This window comes from Mixophyes fleayi, chromosome 4 (genome assembly GCF_038048845.1).
Source record: "Mixophyes fleayi isolate aMixFle1 chromosome 4, aMixFle1.hap1, whole genome shotgun sequence".
Taxonomy (NCBI): Eukaryota; Metazoa; Chordata; class Amphibia; order Anura; family Limnodynastidae; genus Mixophyes; species Mixophyes fleayi.
The window spans coordinates 19,113,627-19,133,133 of NC_134405.1; the positions used below are offsets into that span (position 1 = coordinate 19,113,627).

At 42.0% G+C, this 19,507-nt stretch overlaps 1 protein-coding gene and 1 non-coding gene across 3 annotated transcripts in view; both read left to right on the forward strand.

The window, feature by feature from the left end:
• The window catches only part of PLD2 (phospholipase D2), a 34,398-nt gene extending 26,370 nt beyond the window's left edge, over window positions 1–8,028 (forward strand). For both annotated transcript variants that reach the window (XM_075206379.1, XM_075206378.1), the window contains exons 20-25: window positions 97–210; window positions 537–586; window positions 1,309–1,446; window positions 1,602–1,755; window positions 3,248–3,365; window positions 7,051–8,028. In XM_075206379.1, the coding sequence (XP_075062480.1) occupies window positions 97–210; window positions 537–586; window positions 1,309–1,446; window positions 1,602–1,755; window positions 3,248–3,365; window positions 7,051–7,275 (799 nt within the window). In that variant the 3' untranslated portion in view covers window positions 7,276–8,028. The remainder of the gene's footprint in view (window positions 1–96; window positions 211–536; window positions 587–1,308; window positions 1,447–1,601; window positions 1,756–3,247; window positions 3,366–7,050) is intronic.
• Window positions 8,029–11,058: 3,030 nt separating this feature from the next.
• LOC142156261 (small nucleolar RNA SNORD50) lies at window positions 11,059–11,130 on the forward strand. The gene has a single exon (XR_012692327.1). It is a non-coding gene; the product is annotated as a small nucleolar RNA SNORD50 (small nucleolar RNA).
• The last annotated feature ends 8,377 nt before the right edge of the window (window positions 11,131–19,507 follow it).

Below are 19,507 nucleotides of genomic sequence, written 5' to 3' on the forward strand. Positions count from 1 at the left end.
GAATTGGGATGAGTGCAGGATGTGAAATGTTGGGGTACAGTGCGTTTTCAGCCGAGACTGGTATTATATGGTAACACTTTTTACCTGTTTATGCAGAGAGCACTCAAAGTTTCGCGTCTTTATTGTAATCCCTCTGTTACCTGGATTCGAGGGGAACATTGATTTGGGAGGCGGAAACTCCATCCAGGCCATTTTGCACTATACTTACAGGTAACCCAACTTTCGAGTTTAGTAATGGGTTTTTTTCTGGACAGTTAAACATATTCCCTATAACTAGTAGTGCTACATTTTTTTAATAACCATCTTTTCTTGTCTATGATTTCGTCCTATTTGTAACATTGGCATTAATTCACAATTTTTACTGGTCCGTATCAACCAGGTGGCAATAAATGTTATATCCCTTCGTTCAAGACCATGGACACTAGTTTTCACTTAATCATGGCAACTGTTTGATCTAAACACTAGTGTGGTGAATAGTGAACCTTGAAAGAAGTGTATTGAGGAAGGTGGTGTGTAACTCTAACGTTTCTTTTCAGTTCCATTTGTCGTGGAGACAGTTCCATCATCTCCCGTCTGAAGGAGGAGAGTAAGTGTGATGGGGGCAGGGCCGGTGCTAGGGTCCTCGGCGCCCTAGGCACAATGTAAAAATGCGCCCCCCCCCCCCCCCGGCACAATGTAACAAAATCCACCCCCCCCCCCCACTCCCGGGGACAATGTAAAAAAAATCCACCCGGCACAATGTAAACAACTCCACCAAGCCCCGCCCCGTCTTTCCTTACCTTGGCGCTGGTCCTCTCTGCCGGGTGCCGTCCCTCAGTGAGGGGAGGAGACAGAGCGCCCCATCAGCTGTTGGAGGGGAGGGTGGCGTAGGTGATCCATAGCCCCTCCCCCTCCCCGTGGAACGATCTCAAGCTGTGCGGCGGCCGTTTAAGTTATGCTCAGCGGTCGCTGTACAGTTTTAAACTAGAATAGCCATTGTTTTTAATTTTGAGGCGCCCGGCGCCCTAGGCAATTGCCTAACCTTGCCTAATGGCTTGATAAATGTTATACTTGAAGGGTGATGGAGATATTTCGAGACATGATGAAGTTGAATCCAGTATTCAGCCGGTCAATTCGCTCTCCTATAATGACATCACAGAGGTATTGTGCAGAAATGCTCTCCTTAGTTGATTGGTTGCATTTTGGTGAATATGGTTTAAGCCTAGGAAATACCTGAGCCCATTGTGTGTACGAAGAAGGAGATGGTTCGTTAGTGTCATCTTTGCCCAGTTAAATGTATTTCCTTCTGTTCTCTCTTTCTTCTTGTAGTGGGGGACAGCTGGCGTCAATACCTCTCGGTGTGTGGTCTGCGGACTTACGGGGACATGCCCGATGGATCTCTGGTCACGGAGCTCATTTACATACATAGCAAGATGCTAATTGTGGATGACAAAATGGTCATAATTGGTATGTTTCATGTGTGTTAAAAGTGGACCTCTAAGATTGCCAACATTTGTCTGATGTCGTGTTCAATTTGGCAGTTGCATTTATTATTTGATAGTGGCTTGTATGTCGTTGTGTAATGCAATTTGTAACAGACTCCGTTTCGTTTCCTAATGGAGGTTCGGCTAACATCAATGACCGGAGCATGCTGGGAAAGAGAGACAGCGAATTGGCCGTTATGGTGGAAGATACAGAATTTGTACAATCTGTGATGGATGAGAAGCCGTACGAAGCCGGGAAATTTGCACTCGGCCTCCGCATGGACTGCTTCAAGTGAGGGATTTTCAACCATGTTCCCTCATAATGCATTATTGCCCATATGCTCCTCACACACCATCCCCACCTCCCATTCACCCTAATCCTCGCACACTACTACACCAGCCCCACCTCCCATACACCCTTCCGGCTCGCACACTGCTGCACCATCGCCACCTCCCATACACCCTTCCTCCTCGCACACTACTACACCATCACCACCTCCCATACTCCCTTCCTCCTCGCACACTACTGCACCATCACCACCTCCCATACACCCTTCCTCCTCGCACACTACTGCACCATCACCACCTCCCATACACCCTTCCTCCTCGCACACTACTGCACCATCACCACCTCCCATACACCCTTCCTCCTCGCACACTACTACACCATCACCACCTCCCATACACCCTCATCCTCGCACACTACTACACCATCACCACCTCCCATACTCCCTTCCGCCTCGCACACTGCTGCACCATCACCACCTCCCATACACCCTTCCTCCTCGCACACTACTACACCATCGCCATCTCCCATACACCTTTCCTCCTCGCACACTACTACACCATCGCCACCTCCCATACACCTTTCCTCCTCGCACACTACTACACCATCGCCACCTCCCATACACCTTTCCTCCTCGCACACTACTACACCATCGCCACCTCCCATACACCTTTCCTCCTCGCACACTACTACACCATCGCCACCTCCCATACACCCTTCCTCCTCGCACACTACTACACCATCGCCACCTCCCATACACCTTTCCTCCTCGCACACTACTACACCATCGCCACCTCCCATACACCCTTCCTCCTCGCACACTGCTACACCATCACCACCTCCCATACACCCTTCCTCCTCGCACACTGCTACACCATCACCACCTCCCATACACCCTTCCTCCTCGCACACTACTACACCATCGCCACCTCCCATACACCCTCATCCTCGCACACTACTACACTATCACCACCTCCCATACACCCTTCCTCCTCGCACACTGCTACACCATCACCACCTCCCATACACCCTTCCTTCTCGCACTCTTCTACACCATCACCACCTCCCATACACCTTTCCTCCTCGCACACTACTACACCATCACCACCTCCCATACACCCTTCCTCCTCGCACACTGCTACACCATCACCACCTCCCATACACCCTTCCTCCTCACACACTGCTACACCATCACCACCTCCCATACACCCTTCATCATCGTACACTACTGCACCATCACCACCTCCCATACACCCTTCCTCCTTGCACACTGCTACACCATCACCACCTCCCATACACCCTTCCTCCTCGCACACTGCTACACCATCACCACCTCCCATACACCCTTCCTTCTCGCACTCTTCTACACAGTCCTCTTGTGCACTTTAATATTTGTTTACTAATTAAATAACATTGCACAGCTTAACATTTGACACCAGCCTTTCTTCTGCAAGACTCCTATCGAATCTGAATATAGCTGCACTCTCTCCCTTTACAGTACGGTTCTGGGGGCTCTGACCCCTCCCTGTCTGGACGTCTCAGATCCAGTTTCTGATCAATTCTTTAATGAAATTTGGAATCACACAGCTCTAAATAATGCAGCTCTGTACGATCAGGTATCCGTATTTTATCTCCTCTTTATTATCATCGTTTATTTATAGGGCGAACAGATTCCATAGTGCTGGACGTACATCTTACAGTAAAAAAAAACATGAATATTTTATAAACATACTAACAGATACGTGAATACAGTTAAACATAATAACACGTACATATAGTCATGAGCTAGCAATTACAGCTAGCACAGATACCGGCACGAATTCCATGCGTGTGACTGAACAAACAGCAGATTATTCCATTTAAGACTAGACCAGGGTTGTACAAGGTCGACAGAGTTGTGAGGACGGATAGAGAGCACTCTGTCAGTGAGCGCTTACGTTCTAGAGGGAGGGGGTAATGAATAGATGGTAGGTGCGGATAGGACAGAGGACATAGAAGGAGTAGACATGAGTCTAGGATGGGCAAAGCACCAGAAGGTGAGCTTTGAGAGAGCTTTGAAGGATTGTAGGTTGGGGGTTGGGGGGAGGAGAGTCTGATGAGGCATGGAGTTCTGTAGGTGGGGAACAGCATGGTAGTAGTCTTGGAGGTGGTTGGTTGTAAGACAGAATATGAGTTATTGATGAGGTCAGAGATGTATGGAGAGGAAGCGTTAGTGAGGGCATTGTAGGTGAGGGGTGAAGCTGAGGGCAGAGTCAATGATGACATAGGCAGCGTTTGTGGGGAACAGGGAATAGAGTGTAGTTAACAACTGTGAGGAAGATGTGAGGACGGGTAATGCCATTAACAGGGAGAAGATGATGAACTCAGATTTGGACACGTTATGATTGAGCAAGTGTTGTCACCCAAGTGGAGATGGCAAAGAGACAGTTGGACACAAGGATAAGGAAAGAGGTTGTGGGCGGTGTTGTGCTAGTGTAGGCCGAAGGAGCATATGAGTTTGCTCGCGAGGAAGAAGAATGTAATGAAGAAAGTCATATGGGAACGAGCTTGTAATGTATGAAGCGCAGTGTTTCATTTTACCTGTACGTTTCCATAATTGTAATATTAATGGTCAACATATGTTCCATGAAGGTACATATATACCTCAATATCGTGACAAATTAGACCAAGCTCACAAACTATGCCCCAACCCGCACTCTCCATGTCCATTATAATTTCTTTCTTCTCCCAGAGCCCTTGTCCTAGTGACAAGCCATAGTTATGCTATCGTTGGTATCATAGGTCAGGAAGTAATGAACATCACTTCTTTGTTGCTCTAGGTCATGTTTTCAAAGTTTGCTTATAGCCTGCACAGTCAGATGCCACAGAACCATGTCGGCATCTCCCACATTTAATTAAAAGAGAACCCATTTTAAAGTACTCCTGCTGATAAATTACATTAATACCCCCACTTTACATTAATAGCCCGGTTATAAATATTACTGGACTGCCACCAAAAACTAGTTTTCAATGAGTTTAGCATTATCGATGAGGGTGTATTAATTTATTTTTTGCCACAAAAGGTCGGCGGGGACGACGACAATGATATCCGTCTACAACATATTGAGTTTCATCCAAGGTGGGATAGCTGAAGGAGAAGTCAGTGGAGGATAGATAGATAGATAGATAGATTTGGGCGTCATCAGCATACAGGTAATATTGGAGGCCAATGGAGCTGGTGGGATCATCAAGGGAGATGGTGTAGATTGGGGAGGCGCGGGGCCAAGATCAGATGCTCCAGGGACTCTGACAGGTAAGGGAGAGAAGGGTTAGATGTAGTCGGGTGTTTAAACCGAAAAGGAGTGGTTTGTAAGGTAGGAGGTAAACTAGGTCATGATCACAGAGGCCAATGTAAGAGTGAGTTTGCATGACTTTATTTGTGTTTAATCAACACAATATGCTTTTTAATGTTAAATAACAACAATTTCTAAAGCTTTTTCGTAATTGTACATAAGAAACGGGCAATAAATAGTTATGTAAGTAAAACTTATAGTAAAATGCACTTAAAATATCCATGGTACAATCAGATTTCACTTCTGTGTAGAGTTAGGTGTAATTTAATTTTAAATCCATTCAACAACTCAGATGGTCGACAGTAGTAACAGCAGTAGTACATTTCCAAACAAGAGCTTCATCATGAGCATCAAAGAACATTTTATATGAAATCCAAAGGTTATTGCAAAGCAGGTTAGATATAAGATATTTTTTAAAGACTTTATCTCCTGGATCACTGTAAAATCCATCATAGAAATGGCGAGAACATGGCACAGCTGTGAATTTGTCTTGAGCAGGCTGTTTTCTCAAACTGGCCGTTTGAGAGAGAATAAAGCTATGGCAACTCTGACAGAGTTAGTCATCCCTGCCAGAGATTGGATAGATAGTAGAGGAATAGCCCGTACACTTCATAAATCTGCCCTTTATGGGAAGGTGGCAAAAAAGTAAATCATTGATGGAGCAAACTTGAATGATATATCAAATTTGCAGTAAATAGGGGAAACCCTCATACCAAGTGGAGGAAAAGTCTATGGTCTGAGGAGACCACATTCATTTTTTTTTAAATACAACATTAGGCACTATGTTCGTCACAAACTTGACATCATTCTAAAATCCTTGGGCCTGATTCATTAAGGATCTTAACTTGAGAAACTTCTTATTTCAGTCTCCTGGACAAAACCATGTTACAATGCAAGGGGTGCAAATTAGTTTTCTATTTTGCACAGAAGTTAAATACTGACTGTTTTTTCATGTAGCACACAAATATCAACTTTAAATTTCAGTGTACAAATAAGCTATCAAGTATTTGTGTGCTACATGAAAAAAGTCCGTATTTAACTTATGTGCAAAACAGAATACTAATTTGCATCCCTTGCATTGTAACACGGTTTTGTCCAGGAAACTGAAATAAGAAGTTTCTCAAGTTAAGATCCTTAATGAATCAGGCCCCAGGTTACTATTATGAAGAAATATGGCTATATGGAGGCTTCTCTGCTTCAGGCACTGGGAAACTTGGCAAAATAGATGGAGTAAGATGTAGACAAACCTTGGAGGAGAACTTGCTGCTGTCTATATAAGACCTAGCACTTGGGAGAAGGTCTATATTCCAGCAGGATAATGACCTAAAGCATCAAGCACAAACCACAAGGGTGTGGCCCAAGGACAAATAAATTAATGTTATGGAGTGACCAGGGCGAGCCCAGATCTCCATGCAATCGGTTCCTCACCCAACCGGGTGGCGATCGTGTAATATTACAAAGAGTAATGGTCAGTAACGCCAGTGCACAGATGGGCGAACTTGAGAGATCCCCAAACTCACATTTTGTAATTTCAGGTAAAAGATGCTTCTACCAAGTATTACAACCATTACTAAATACTGCTGCAATTAGGTTTAGAGTTGTTGTTTTTTTATGTGACCTTCAGTATTTTGTGTTGGTCAATGATCCAGATTTCTCAATAAATCTATTTTGATTCCTTGATGTAAGAAAATAAAATTAATTACCGGCCACAAAATTATAGATTTCTAGTTCTTTTCCATTACTCTTGCTGATCTATCAGATGGGAGAGGATCCTGTTATGTTTAGGAGTTTATAAGAGGGAGTTTGCTTCGGGGGAGAGGGGGAAAGAAAACATTTTAGTGAGGATATTTTCTTGGCTTTGTGCTGGATGGACAGTCTGCACCCAGTTTAATGCCCCCCAGCACCTAATTTTTGTTTTTTTTCATCACCTTTTTAATTTTGTCATTTTCTTATCTTCCCCCTCTACAAGGTATTCCGCTGCCTTCCCACCAACGCCGTGCAGAATCACCGCGTACGCCAGACCTACACGGCCGTAGGGAATCTGGCAAGCTCTGACCCCAGCCTATCCAGAGAGATGTTAACCAGGGTTAGGGGTCACCTGGTGGAGTTCCCACTGCACTTCCTTTCCGAAGAGTATCTACTACCGCCCTTAAACAGCAAGGAAGGGGTCATACCAACAGAGGTCTGGACGTGACCCTAACAAACTGAACATCGGCTTGTCAGAGCGTCTCTGGTGACCATTATTGGAAGTCTTCCAGAATTGTCGGCTGCTCCTAACACTCCGTAACCAGCATTCCATGTGCAATTCTATCACTTTGTCCTGTACATATCCCACTTACGCACATATGTACACACGCAGTATTCTGTCCTAATACCAGATATGCACATCCTTTTCTAATACCAGTTCAATACACACATTGTATACTGATATAAACTACATAAACACATTTTGCACCCTGCTATAATCACAGCTCTATATACACACACGGTATCCTGTACTGATACTAGCCCTGAACACAGACACTGCACGCTGCCCTCATGCCACAGACACATCGCACTCTATAAACACATCCTGGGGACCATAAATGCTTAGTTTCCCCTCTGTCGTCAGTCTTTTAATGCAGTAGCAGAACAGGGGAGGTGACGTTATGGAAGGGGATAGGGATAGTTTCATAGTGGAGTAAAAAAATACTGCACATGTCTTGTGTGCTCTGGATCTCGCTGCTTGCACTAATCTGTACTGTTTACACGTAAGCCTTTTCTACTGTCAATATTGTAAAAACACGTGTTATAAAGAGCTCACATAGCAATAAATAAATATGTATAGTGTCTTCCATAATACTGGCAGAGAATTGCCTGTTGTAGTCTCGAGTTTAAACACTAATAATGATTGAATTAGTTTATGGACATGACTGGATCTTGTGATACCAATAAACCTTTTTATCTATTTTATTTCTTGTGTGAAATGTGGGGAGCAGCACGGGAGAAGTCTTGAAGGCGGGACTGAGAGGCGGTTATCAGAAACGAGAGAAGGTGCAGGTCAGAGGCATACAGCTGACAACCTGTTTGTAAAACTAAGGGGTGTCATTGCAACATGGCTTATCCTGCTTGGACTCTCCTGAGGATATGTGATTTCTGATAATGCTACCAATATTGTTAGAGCATTACAGCGGGGGGGAATTCCATCACTATTAGCTTGAGTCAAGTGATTCACCTAATTTGACCTTTTGAAAAGCAGCAAGAGAAATTGAAGGAGGAAATGAAACAAAACAAATCCCGCTAATTATGTTGGACTTGTAGATTAAGTACTTTATTCGCTTCACCAGGATCCAAGAGTTATCAACATCTTGTAATTGGATCATTACATTTTGGTAACTGTGCTTGATTCTAGGTTTAAGAGCAATGTCTTCTCTTTCTTTCCAGCTGACCCAGATCTCAAGAGATGCAATGAGCTCCTGGTCAGCAAGCTGACGGCTCAAGTGGTACATGACACAAGGACGTCTCCTTCAGTTTCTCCGGAAATTCCTGCTAGGCAAAAAACTTAGCTTTCCCAAGACACCCAGTGATAATGCAGATGTACAGAGGGAAAGAAAAAGGCAGTGTATGCAGGGGCACTCCTAACAGTGTTAAAATGTAACTTTTATTAAAGATCATTAAGATAATTGGAAAGATATATGAGCAAAATATCCTAAAAACAAAAAAATATAAAACAATGAATTGAGTGATTAAAATGCAAATACGTTGCAAAGTCTCACTGGAATCTTAATTGTAATTAGTAATTAGCATTATTTAAGATATGCCTCACGAATAGCTGCAATCCTATAGAAATAAATATATGGCACAATATAATCCTGGATACATGTCTCAATATGTCCTTATATTTCTAAGATTGTGCAGCCAGAAAATCAGAGCTAAAGAGTAAGGCTCTAGTAAGCAAATATATTAAGCGGTAGAAGGTCTATAATGAGAGCGCATTAAATCACCTAGAGGCTAAGTTTCAGAATTGCAGGGTTTTGTGATCATTACCTGCCTATCAAGTCTGGGGAGCGATTCATAGAGGAAACTATATTGAGGAGCATAAGTGAGACGAGACGCCGATGCGCGTTTCGCTCTTGGCTTTTTCAAGACGGAATGAATCTAGGATTTGACAGCTCTTATGTAGTGATACCGGTAGGTGTGGTTTTAAATAGTGAGCCAATCATATACGTTACCTGGATGAATACGTCGATCATCATTATTCTATTTTCTACGTGGGTTAGATTGGCATCATTTCCAACCAATCATGGTAAGGATAACGTTGCACTAGTAATTGCTATTGGCTAATCTTACACTGTGTTACCAGGGAGACGTATCAGTGAAACTTTTGTTCATATTGAGCAATCCTCTTAGCTATCGGGCTGCCTTAAAAACGACTGTTTTAACAATGTTTGGATATAGTTTCTAATAATTTAATTGAAACTAGACATAATTGTCTTTATAGTCCGATATGACGATAATGGAATTTATACATAAGAGGGAGTAAGTTTTTTTTTTTTTTTACTTTATAAGAGTCCATACCATGATAAACTACGGATCGATCCTTCATGATCATATAAAAATAGATAAATACACATATTGTAATGCGAATAAGATTAGAGAAATTCAGAGATCAAAAATTGCCAGATCATAACATAAATTATGGAGATAATCACAGTTACATAGAGCAATTATCCCATATAAAAATGGAGGGGAGGGAGGGGGAAAGTCTCAATAACAATGTTTGCTGATCAACACTCCTTAGATCAAAATGTATGATGATTATAATTGTGACTAATTAGCCATAATTAGTAAGGCAAATTGCTTCAAAAGGTTAATGATAAGCCCGCCCTAAGAAGTTAAAGATATAGCCTGTTTCAATAGAGAGAAGCAATAAGAAAAAGATTTAGACATCATGTACTTTAATTTAAAGATGAGCGGGCTCGGATTGAGCTAATCCGAGCCCACCCGAACAGTGCGGATTCGAGGGGATCCGAGCAATGTTTGGGTATTTCCGGCGGCCAAAAGAACTGAAAACGAGGCTCTGACGTCCAAGTCTCGCGTCGGATCTCGCGAGACTCTGATCGCATAAATTCCCCGCTTCCTGATGTCCGAGAAATCGCTATGTAGATGTAATGGCGCAGGAATGACGTTTCGGCGGGGGGAGGAAATCATATACTACTGATGTTGATTAAAACAAATCCAGTTTTCACAGGATGGACGCTGTGTCCCCAAAGACATGCTGACCCTGCACTGGACAAGGATTTTAATTTTAATAGCAGAGGCATTCCAAAATGAAGGAGGGGGTTGGGAAGGGGGGGGGGCAATTAAGTCAAAGCTGAACTCTTTCTCAGAAAATAGCTGTATAAAAATCCAACACAAGTGATACATTTTAATAACTTATATACAGATGCAGTACATTGCATATCTAGTTTATTGCAATAAAAAGCAATTAATGAAGTATTGCAGATGACGGGACACTTATTAGAGAATGTACTATAAAACCCCAATGTACCTATAATCCTATAATAGACAATAAGACAACATCTTTTATTTAGAAATAGTGACCTTTGTTCCATTTAAAAGACAGAACTCTGAGTCCTAAAGAACCTCTCCAGCTATAATTATAATATAATTATAAGTGATTGGATGGAGCTGGTGAGAGTATTGTGAGTGGATGGAGCTGGTGGGTGTTCACGTGTGCTGCACATTACAGTGCAACTTCTTGACAACTTATTTGTGGCTTTGGCCCTTTTTGAGCCAGACAATCTCAGTTTTAGCGTATACTGCATTCATGAGGTAAATGGGGTCCTAGGAGACTTGCACTGGGCTGTAATCTAGGATTTGAAGCTTCTATAAACAGATACTCTGTAGCTTGATTTTCAGTAGGATGCAGAAAAAAAACACCTTTTCAAATCTTTTATATTTATGAACATAAAGGTGGTCAAACTTAAATTTACCTGAACTGTGATGAGTCTATCCCGAACCTGACTTGTGTGATGACACACTTTATTATGGATCTGACTGCTGAGTTCATTTACATGGTGATAAAAGCTAGGTATTTCAGTGAATAGTTGGGAGTATCTTGTATGGAGAAAACTATTTGGTTAGCTTCTCGGCATGAAGTGTAGTGACATTGTTTATCCATAAAGTATGTGTTCCATATTTTACTGGCCATGCCCGTGTGCATATTTGTACAGATTATTTGCGTTACCTAGGAGGCTGCAAGCAAGGCACTGATCCTGCCGTATAAGTCCAGTGGTACTGCTGTTCAAGTCCACTGATCCTGCCACGTGTTGGGCCACGTGTTTGTGCCTCCCACTTGTGTGGCTTAGCTTAGTCATCCTGCTACCTCGGTGCAACCTTTTGGCCTAAAAACAATATTGTGAGGTGTGAGGTGTTCAGAATAGACTGGAAATGAGTAGAAATGAATGTTATTGAGGTTAATAATAGTGTAGGAGTGAAAAAAATAAATAAATATGGATTTTAGCACTTTTTATGCTTTTTTAAAAAAAAATCAGAACCCAAAACCCAAAATCAGAACCAAAACCTTTCGTGGGGTGTTTTGGCAAAACAAATCAGAACCCAAAACCTCAAGCTAATCAGAACCCAAAACCCAAAACACGAAAAGTGGCCGGTGCACACCCCTACTTTAAATGCGTAGCATTTGTACCGTAATTGGCCCTAATATGAGAGGCACTTCTAAACTCCACAAATATCATTCTGTCAGCCATTATTTTAGTCATAAGGAGTGACAATGCTGTAAAAGTGGTAATGATTAGGTCCAGAGGCATCAGTCATAAACCAATAAATCCATATTTTCAACTATGTGAGAGAAATATGGAAAAAAGTGTAAGAGCACATTAAAAAAAGGATATATAACTCTTGTAATCATTTAAACCCTGTGGGGCCATACTCCCCATCTGAAAAATCATTCTCGTTTCCTATTTTAATAACTCTTTTTGTAAATCGCCACCTCTTATTCCTAAATTGATTTTCTCCATTGCAAAAGCTTGCAAACCTTTCGGATCACCATTATGATGCAATAAGAAGTGTTTGGCCACCGTAGTAAGTACTTTAAGTTTTTCTTGATCTTTCCTACTGTTTATTATATTATTAACATGCTCAAGCAATCTTTTTTAAAAGGTCTTGTGGTCATTCCAACATATTTTTTTTAGAACATGGGCATGTGAGGCAGTATACTACCCCTAGGGAATTGCAATTTAGGAATTCTTGTATTTTCCATTCTTTATCAAACTTGTCTTTATAAACTTTAGTGGGTATCATGTATTGGCATGCCTTGCACGTCCCACATTTATAAAAGCCCTTCAACCTGTTAGGATTGTTATTTTTATTCCTATAAAGATGGCTATGTACCATCTTATCTTTGAGATTTTTGGCTCTTCTCCAGCTGAAAGATAGTTGGTCATCCAAGTTTTTCTTAAGGTCATCCTCTGCAAGATGTGCCAGTGTTTTTGAAAGATCCTTTGTAATTGCCGCCATTCCGCACAAAAAGTGCCAATCATTCTAATTTTGGGATTATCTTTTTTAGAATTAATTTTAGGGTAATTAAAGAGTCTCATTGTGTTAGTGACAGATTTACTAGCTTTTTTTTGAGGATTTTATGACTATATCCTCTATGTTTCAGTCTTGTGATTAGATCATCTGTTCTCTGAACACAAGCTTTCTGGTTCGAGCAATCGAGGAAGGAGAAGAGGAAATCAGGAAGGAATTGGATATCGCAGAAGTCAGAGGTGTCAGAGGAATTAGACTCGAAACTAAGGGTTATAAATCTTTCTGAAAGGGAATTGGGATCCCATCACATCAATCTGCTTAGTAAAGGTCTATCCTTTTCACCAATCCAGAGAATGAACCGTTTTGAGTGGGAGAAGGATTTAATCCTCCTCTCCAGATAGCTACTCCTTAAAAAGTTTTACAGTACTCATGGATCAATTACTGATACCGACTCTAGGAATTCGCAGCTCGCAGAATTACCAGTTACTCTAAATACTGAAGAGGATCTTCAAATGCTTGATATTCTTGAAGAATTACAGCATACTGGTTTTAATAGTGATATGCCAACAAATGACATTGATACGAAGGACTCTGTACCTTTGAAGAAAAATATCCTCTTTTTTTCCAGATATTAAAATCTGTCCACAAGTCAAGGTTTATACCGATTTAGTATCAAGAGATCTAGACACCTCCTTCAAATCCAATAAGGGTAATTATCCCACTATTAATAATCTGAGTGACATGGAGATACAGGACCTTAGAGAAATTCAAAGTTGGAGTGATGTGGTGATAAAACCCTCTGATAAAGGGGACAACATCGTCCTTTGGCCCCTTGATAAATATGTCGCTGAAATTCAACGACAATTGAATAATACAATATGTTATCGCCACTTTTATCCGACTGCTAATTTTCTGAACTTATATCAACAAATCATTGATTCAGTATTTAGAAATGTGACCATTAAAAACTCTGATTATAAATTCCTGATGGTAAAGAATCCAAAAATCCCGCCGATGTACGCTCTCCCAAAGATCCATAAGAACGAGATTGATCCACCTGGACGACCTATTATTTCAGGTGTCCAAGGGCTTACGGAGAACGCCAGCAGATTTGTAGACCGGTATTTGAGACCATATGTGATCGGTCTGCAATCATACATCAGAGACACACTGGACGTTCTCACAAAAATTCAAGATGTTAGGATTAATCCCACCACAAAATTGGCTTCATATGACGTAGAATCTCTCTACACTAACATTGATCATGAACAAGGTTTGGAAGCTGTGCGTTACTTTCTTAATATGAATATCAACGTTGAATTCAATGAATTTATCCTAACACTCTTAAAATTCATCCTTACCATTAACCTTTTGAAGCAATTTGCCTTACTAATTATGGCTAATTAGTCACAATTATTATAATCATCATACATTTTGATCTAAGGAGTGTTGATCAGCAAACATTGTTATTGAGACTTTCCCCCCTCCCCCTCCTCCATTTTTATATGGGATAATTGCTCTATGTAACTGTGATTATCTCCATAATTTATGTTATGATCTGGCAATTTTTGATCCCTGAATTTCTCTAATCTTATTCGCATTACAATATGTGTATTTATCTATTTTTATATGATCATGAAGGATCGATCCGTAGTTTATCATAGTATGGACTCTTATAAAGTAAAAAAAAAAACTTACTCCCTCTTATGTATAAATTCCATTATCGTCATATCGGACTATAAAGACAATTATGTCTAGTTTCAGTTAAATTATTAGAAACTATATCCAAACATTGTTCAAAACAGTCCAGTTATTAAGGCAGCCCGATAGCCAAGAGGATTGCTCAATATGGACGAAAGCTTCACTGATACGTCTCCCTGGTAACACAGTGTAGGTTTAGCCAATAGCAATTACTAGTGCAGCGTTATCCTTACCTTGATTGGTTGGAAATGATGCCAATCTAACCCACGTGGAAAATAGAATAATGATGATCGACGTATTCATCCAGGGAACGTATATGATTGGCTCACTATTTAAAACCACACCTACCGGTATCACTATATAAGAGCTGTCAAATCCTAGATTCATTCCGTCTTGAAAAAGCCAAGAGCGAAACGCGCGTCGGCGTCTCCTCTCACTTATCCTCCTCAATATAGTTTCCTCTATGAATCGCTCCCCAGACTTGATAGGCAGGCAATGATCACAAAACCCTGCAATTCTGAAACTTAGCCTCTAGGTGATTTAATGCGCTCTCATTATAGACCTTCTACCGCTTAATATATTTGCTTACTAGAGCCTTACTCTTTAGCTCTGATTTTCTGGCTGCACAATCTTAGAAATATAAGGACATATTGAGACATGTATCCAGGATTATATAGTGCCATATATTTATTTCTATAGGATTGCAGCTATTCGTGAGGCATATCTTAAATATTGCTAATTACTAATTTCAATAATGAGGATTACAGTGAGACTTTGCAACGTATTTGCATTTTAATCACTCAATTCACTGTTTTATATTTTTTTGTTTTGTTTTTAAGATATTTCGCTCATATCTTTCCAATTATCTTAATGATCTTTAATAAAAGTTATGTTTTAACACTGTTAGGAGTGCCCCTGCATACACTGCCTTTTTCTTTCCCTCTGTACTTGCTTGATTTTCAGTGTAGGGTGCACCCCCCGACGTATTCTTACTCGGGCATCTCTTTAATTCAATTTACAGTGTTTACAATATTGTGCCTGGTGCAGTTTTTCTGTTGTTCTCTAATTAACTGGATAATGCAGATGTGTCTGCACAACATTTTGACATTTGGTCTGGTCTAAAAGAATTGTCCAAATATCGTGACAGCTCTTCTTTAAAATTAACTACAAATTCCACGAGGAAGGCCATTACCGGCAATTACATAAAAGTACACAGACTTCTGTGATGGTGGATTCCAGTGGGGAGGGATTAGTATTGTTTTAGGATGATGTACACACTGATGAGGGTGAATTTGATGACAGTGTAGATTGCAGGTGCTGATATCTAGCTGAGTAAAGGGAGCTAGCTGATGCTGGTATGCTTGGTAATATTTTGGGTAGAATGGCATGTTGGTAATTTTATGTTTTTCTACAGTAAACTTTCACCTTTCTTAGAGAGGTGTTTTTTTTCTTTACAAAGGTACAAGCTTTTTATTTACATTTTTGTTTCCCTGACTTAAAACCACTATGCACTTGAACATAGACTTTAGCACATGAGGTAGAGGGATTAGTATCATCATGACTGAGACTGGAGAGTGACAAGAACATTGCCACCCCTCCTGTTTCTGTATGAGCTATGGCACAGTACAGGGTGATTCAAAAGTCACAGTACACCCTTTTATTTCAAAAACTCTACAGGAATTGGGCCGATTGGCCGATTTCAAGATGACGCCCATGTTTGGTACATACCGTAAAAGATAGACCACGTCACCCCTACCTTACTGGAGTATTCAGGTTTCCCAATTTCCTGTAGAGTTTTTGAAATAAAAGGGTGTACTGCGACTTTTGAATCACCCTGTAGAATGTCACTGGGTACTTTTAAGAACATTGACAGCCCTATTATTACAATTTCTGTTTCAGCACTGAACCCTGCCACCTCTCCTGTTTCTGAGTGAACTATGGTACAGTAAAATGTAGCTGCAGATTTAGACAAAGACTGCCAGTCATATTATTTCTATTTCAGCAATGACAATTAGCAATGGAGCAATGGTGCTCTCCTCTTTCTGTATAACCTATATAACACTTTACAATTTGACTGCAAATTCAGAAGACCAAGCCTGACCAAAAATTGTGAGATCCGACAATGTAACAATGACGTTTCGCCTCGTTTCCAATTCCAAAAAAGCGCAAAATGGCTCGGTACTCAGATCTGCTAAGTTCGGGTGTGTTCGGATCTCGGGTATCTGAACCTGAGCATCTCTAAATATAAATATATATATATATATATAATGTGTGTGTGTGTGTGTGTGTGTGGTTGTGTGTGTGTGTGTGTTATCATACATATTGTTTATTTGAAAGCAGCCTATAAAAAGGTTGTGAACTATTTAACCTTCAAAATTACTTTGCATTTTGCTGTAACTAAAAATATGATCTGTACAATAATTTTATTTTACAACATTTACAGTACATTACACCAGTGTTTCTTAACTCCAGTCCTCACACCTCCCTAACAGCTCATATTTTGGGGATTTCTGTCAGGTGGGATAATTACTGACCCAGCCAAATAGATTAACTTACCTGTGCATGATTAAAGAAATCCTGGAAACATGAGCTGTTGGGGAGGTGTGAGGACTGGGGTTAAGGAACACTTCATTACACCCAGAAGTAGCGGTCATAATGTACGATAAGTACTCCAGCATAACGTGTCTGTTCTGCCAGCTTGGCAGTGGTCTGATCTAACGTCAGCCCGCCTTTAGTTGTAGACCTTTAGCAGGGGGCAGCTGTGCGTCTTCCAGCAGTTTAAGGCTTTTGAAGCCGTTGCTTCCAGCCGTGTTTTTTCCCAGAATCAAAACAACAACATATTTGCCCCTGGAAATTGTCCACATTTAAACTCTTTTCGATTCCCACAGACCTGAAAGAGAGTCAAGATGGAAGAGGTACCTTGGTTCCCGTAGTGTATTAGGCAGAATTATCTCAGTGTAGTTATATTTGGGGAAGGGGTTTGTGTTCGTGAATCTGAGACCCCCTGCTCTGCTGACTTCTTAAGGTCTAGAATGGTCCCCATGCAACAATAGGTTGTGCATTGGGAGTACAATAGGGGTAATCTTAGTAAATGTTAGGTTCAGGCTGATTGTACAGGAAGGAAATAGGTGAAAAGCAAATTCAACATCCACTCTAATGGTTCCCTCGATAGGCAAGCAGAAGCCAAAATGAAGACCTCCAGTAAGAAAGCGGCCTTGCTGCTATTGGAATATTGAACAAGCCACCAACCAAGGAAATCTAAATCAATTTTGGAGCGGTCCTTACTTAGAAGCACCTGCGGAGGGACACTTACCCCCAGCTGCTGTGGGATTTAATGGCATAGGCACTACCACAGAGCTGACAGGATGAGCAAAGCGACATTCACCCTCCTGGATACAAGGGACATTGTTGAATGCATTGCATTTGTCGCACCACAGGAGGGGCATGCTAGGCCTCCTTCGTGAGCCCAACCGGCGCTGCGTAAACATTCCATGACCTTTCTAGGAAACCTTAATCCAAACCTCCACTTCCTTAAACCCCAACAGGAGACTCGGATGGCCTTCATACTTGGCCCTGAACTCCTCCATAGACAACTTAAACATAAACACCGCTCAGCCAATTATGATAGGTCTTATAACTTTTGGCGCACTAGCCTCCACCACCATCGCCTTCGCCTTGTTTGTAATGGTGAACAAGTCCATATTGCAGCCCTTTCAATACATGTCTCACACACAGAAACACATCACACTAAAATGGGCTTATTGACACAGCGCACCATCACATTTCCCAATCCCTGACATGCAACTCGGTACTCCTCCACTACTCCTGGCCACCGGGGAACCATGGCCTACAAAATGCTTGTGAACACCTTATATGGTTTATTCGGGCAAACTTGAGACCCAGATAAATCTCCAATAGAGCTTGCACAGTCAGAGAATTCAGTCAACACAACATCATCAAAGTAATATCATCCTCACCCAGCACACCAGTTTCATCTTCCAAACCGGGAATGCTCACTGGAACCAGGTCCACCTCTGCATGCCCATCTTGTCCATTCACTTCCACCAGATGTGAAGCATTGGGCACCTTGACAGCAGAGACACCTGCTGAAACAGAAAGGTCAGCACCACCAGCATGATCGCAAGAAGGGGGGGGGGGGGGGGGCTGTGGCTGGTGCCATCAAACAATGTCAAGAGAGGGCAATGGAAGCCCCGGAAACCATGGATCGTGATAAGAGGAAAATAAACCAGTCTGCACAGCAGGAGCAGAAACGCTGCAGGGAGCAGGCAAGAAAAACTGCAGAAGAGGCAATCCGGAGAAAGGTGGAGCAGGGCAAGAGGGTGACCATTGATGGGTCTGAGGAAACAGGCCCACCAGGGTCATGAAGGCAGCCCCTGGGCAAGCCCAACCAGCGGCCATGGAACCTTTTGTCCCAGTGGACAGATGGGGCACGACCTCCCCAAGCTCAGGGGACACCCAGCAGGACAGAAGCAGGGCGCTAGCACCTGGCCGGGCTGGCCTGGAAACAGACCCACCAGGTCCCAACATCGCTGGAAGAGCTACTAGGAGTCCAGGAGGGAATACAATGAGGGACACTGACAGTGGCCTGCCAGATGAGGGAGAACCAACATTCCCCACTTACCCCCCACCATACCACTAGGCAACGGGGTGCATTGGAGTCACCAGCCACACTAGCCCCAAGAACACTGTCCAGAACAGGCCCAGCAGCATGGCTAGAAACTGCAGGGGAAGCAGTGGGGAGACATCTGAAAGCAGCGCCGGAGGGGCATGAGAGCCAGTAAGTTAAACACTGCTGTGGTAATAGATGACTTTGCCGGAGACAGACATGTTGAACTGAGGGGGGTTGAGGGATGGATACATGTGCAGGAAGCGTATATAGTAGGAAGCAGAGAATGATAGTCAGAAAGGGAGACAAAAGAAAACAAAAACGCGACAGGGAAGAAAAGAAGAAAAATTATAAGAAATGGACGGACACAGAAAAGAGTCACAGAAAGGAAAAGCACAGAAAACACATAGGAAACCACAGCCCAGATGAGAAGACAGAGACAGGCACAAAGAGGAAGATAATAAGGCATGCTAAGCAACTCCCCCCATGACTCACCATGGAAACAACCCAGCAGGATATTTATAACAAGGCATGCTAAGTAACTTCCACCATGACACACCATGGAAAC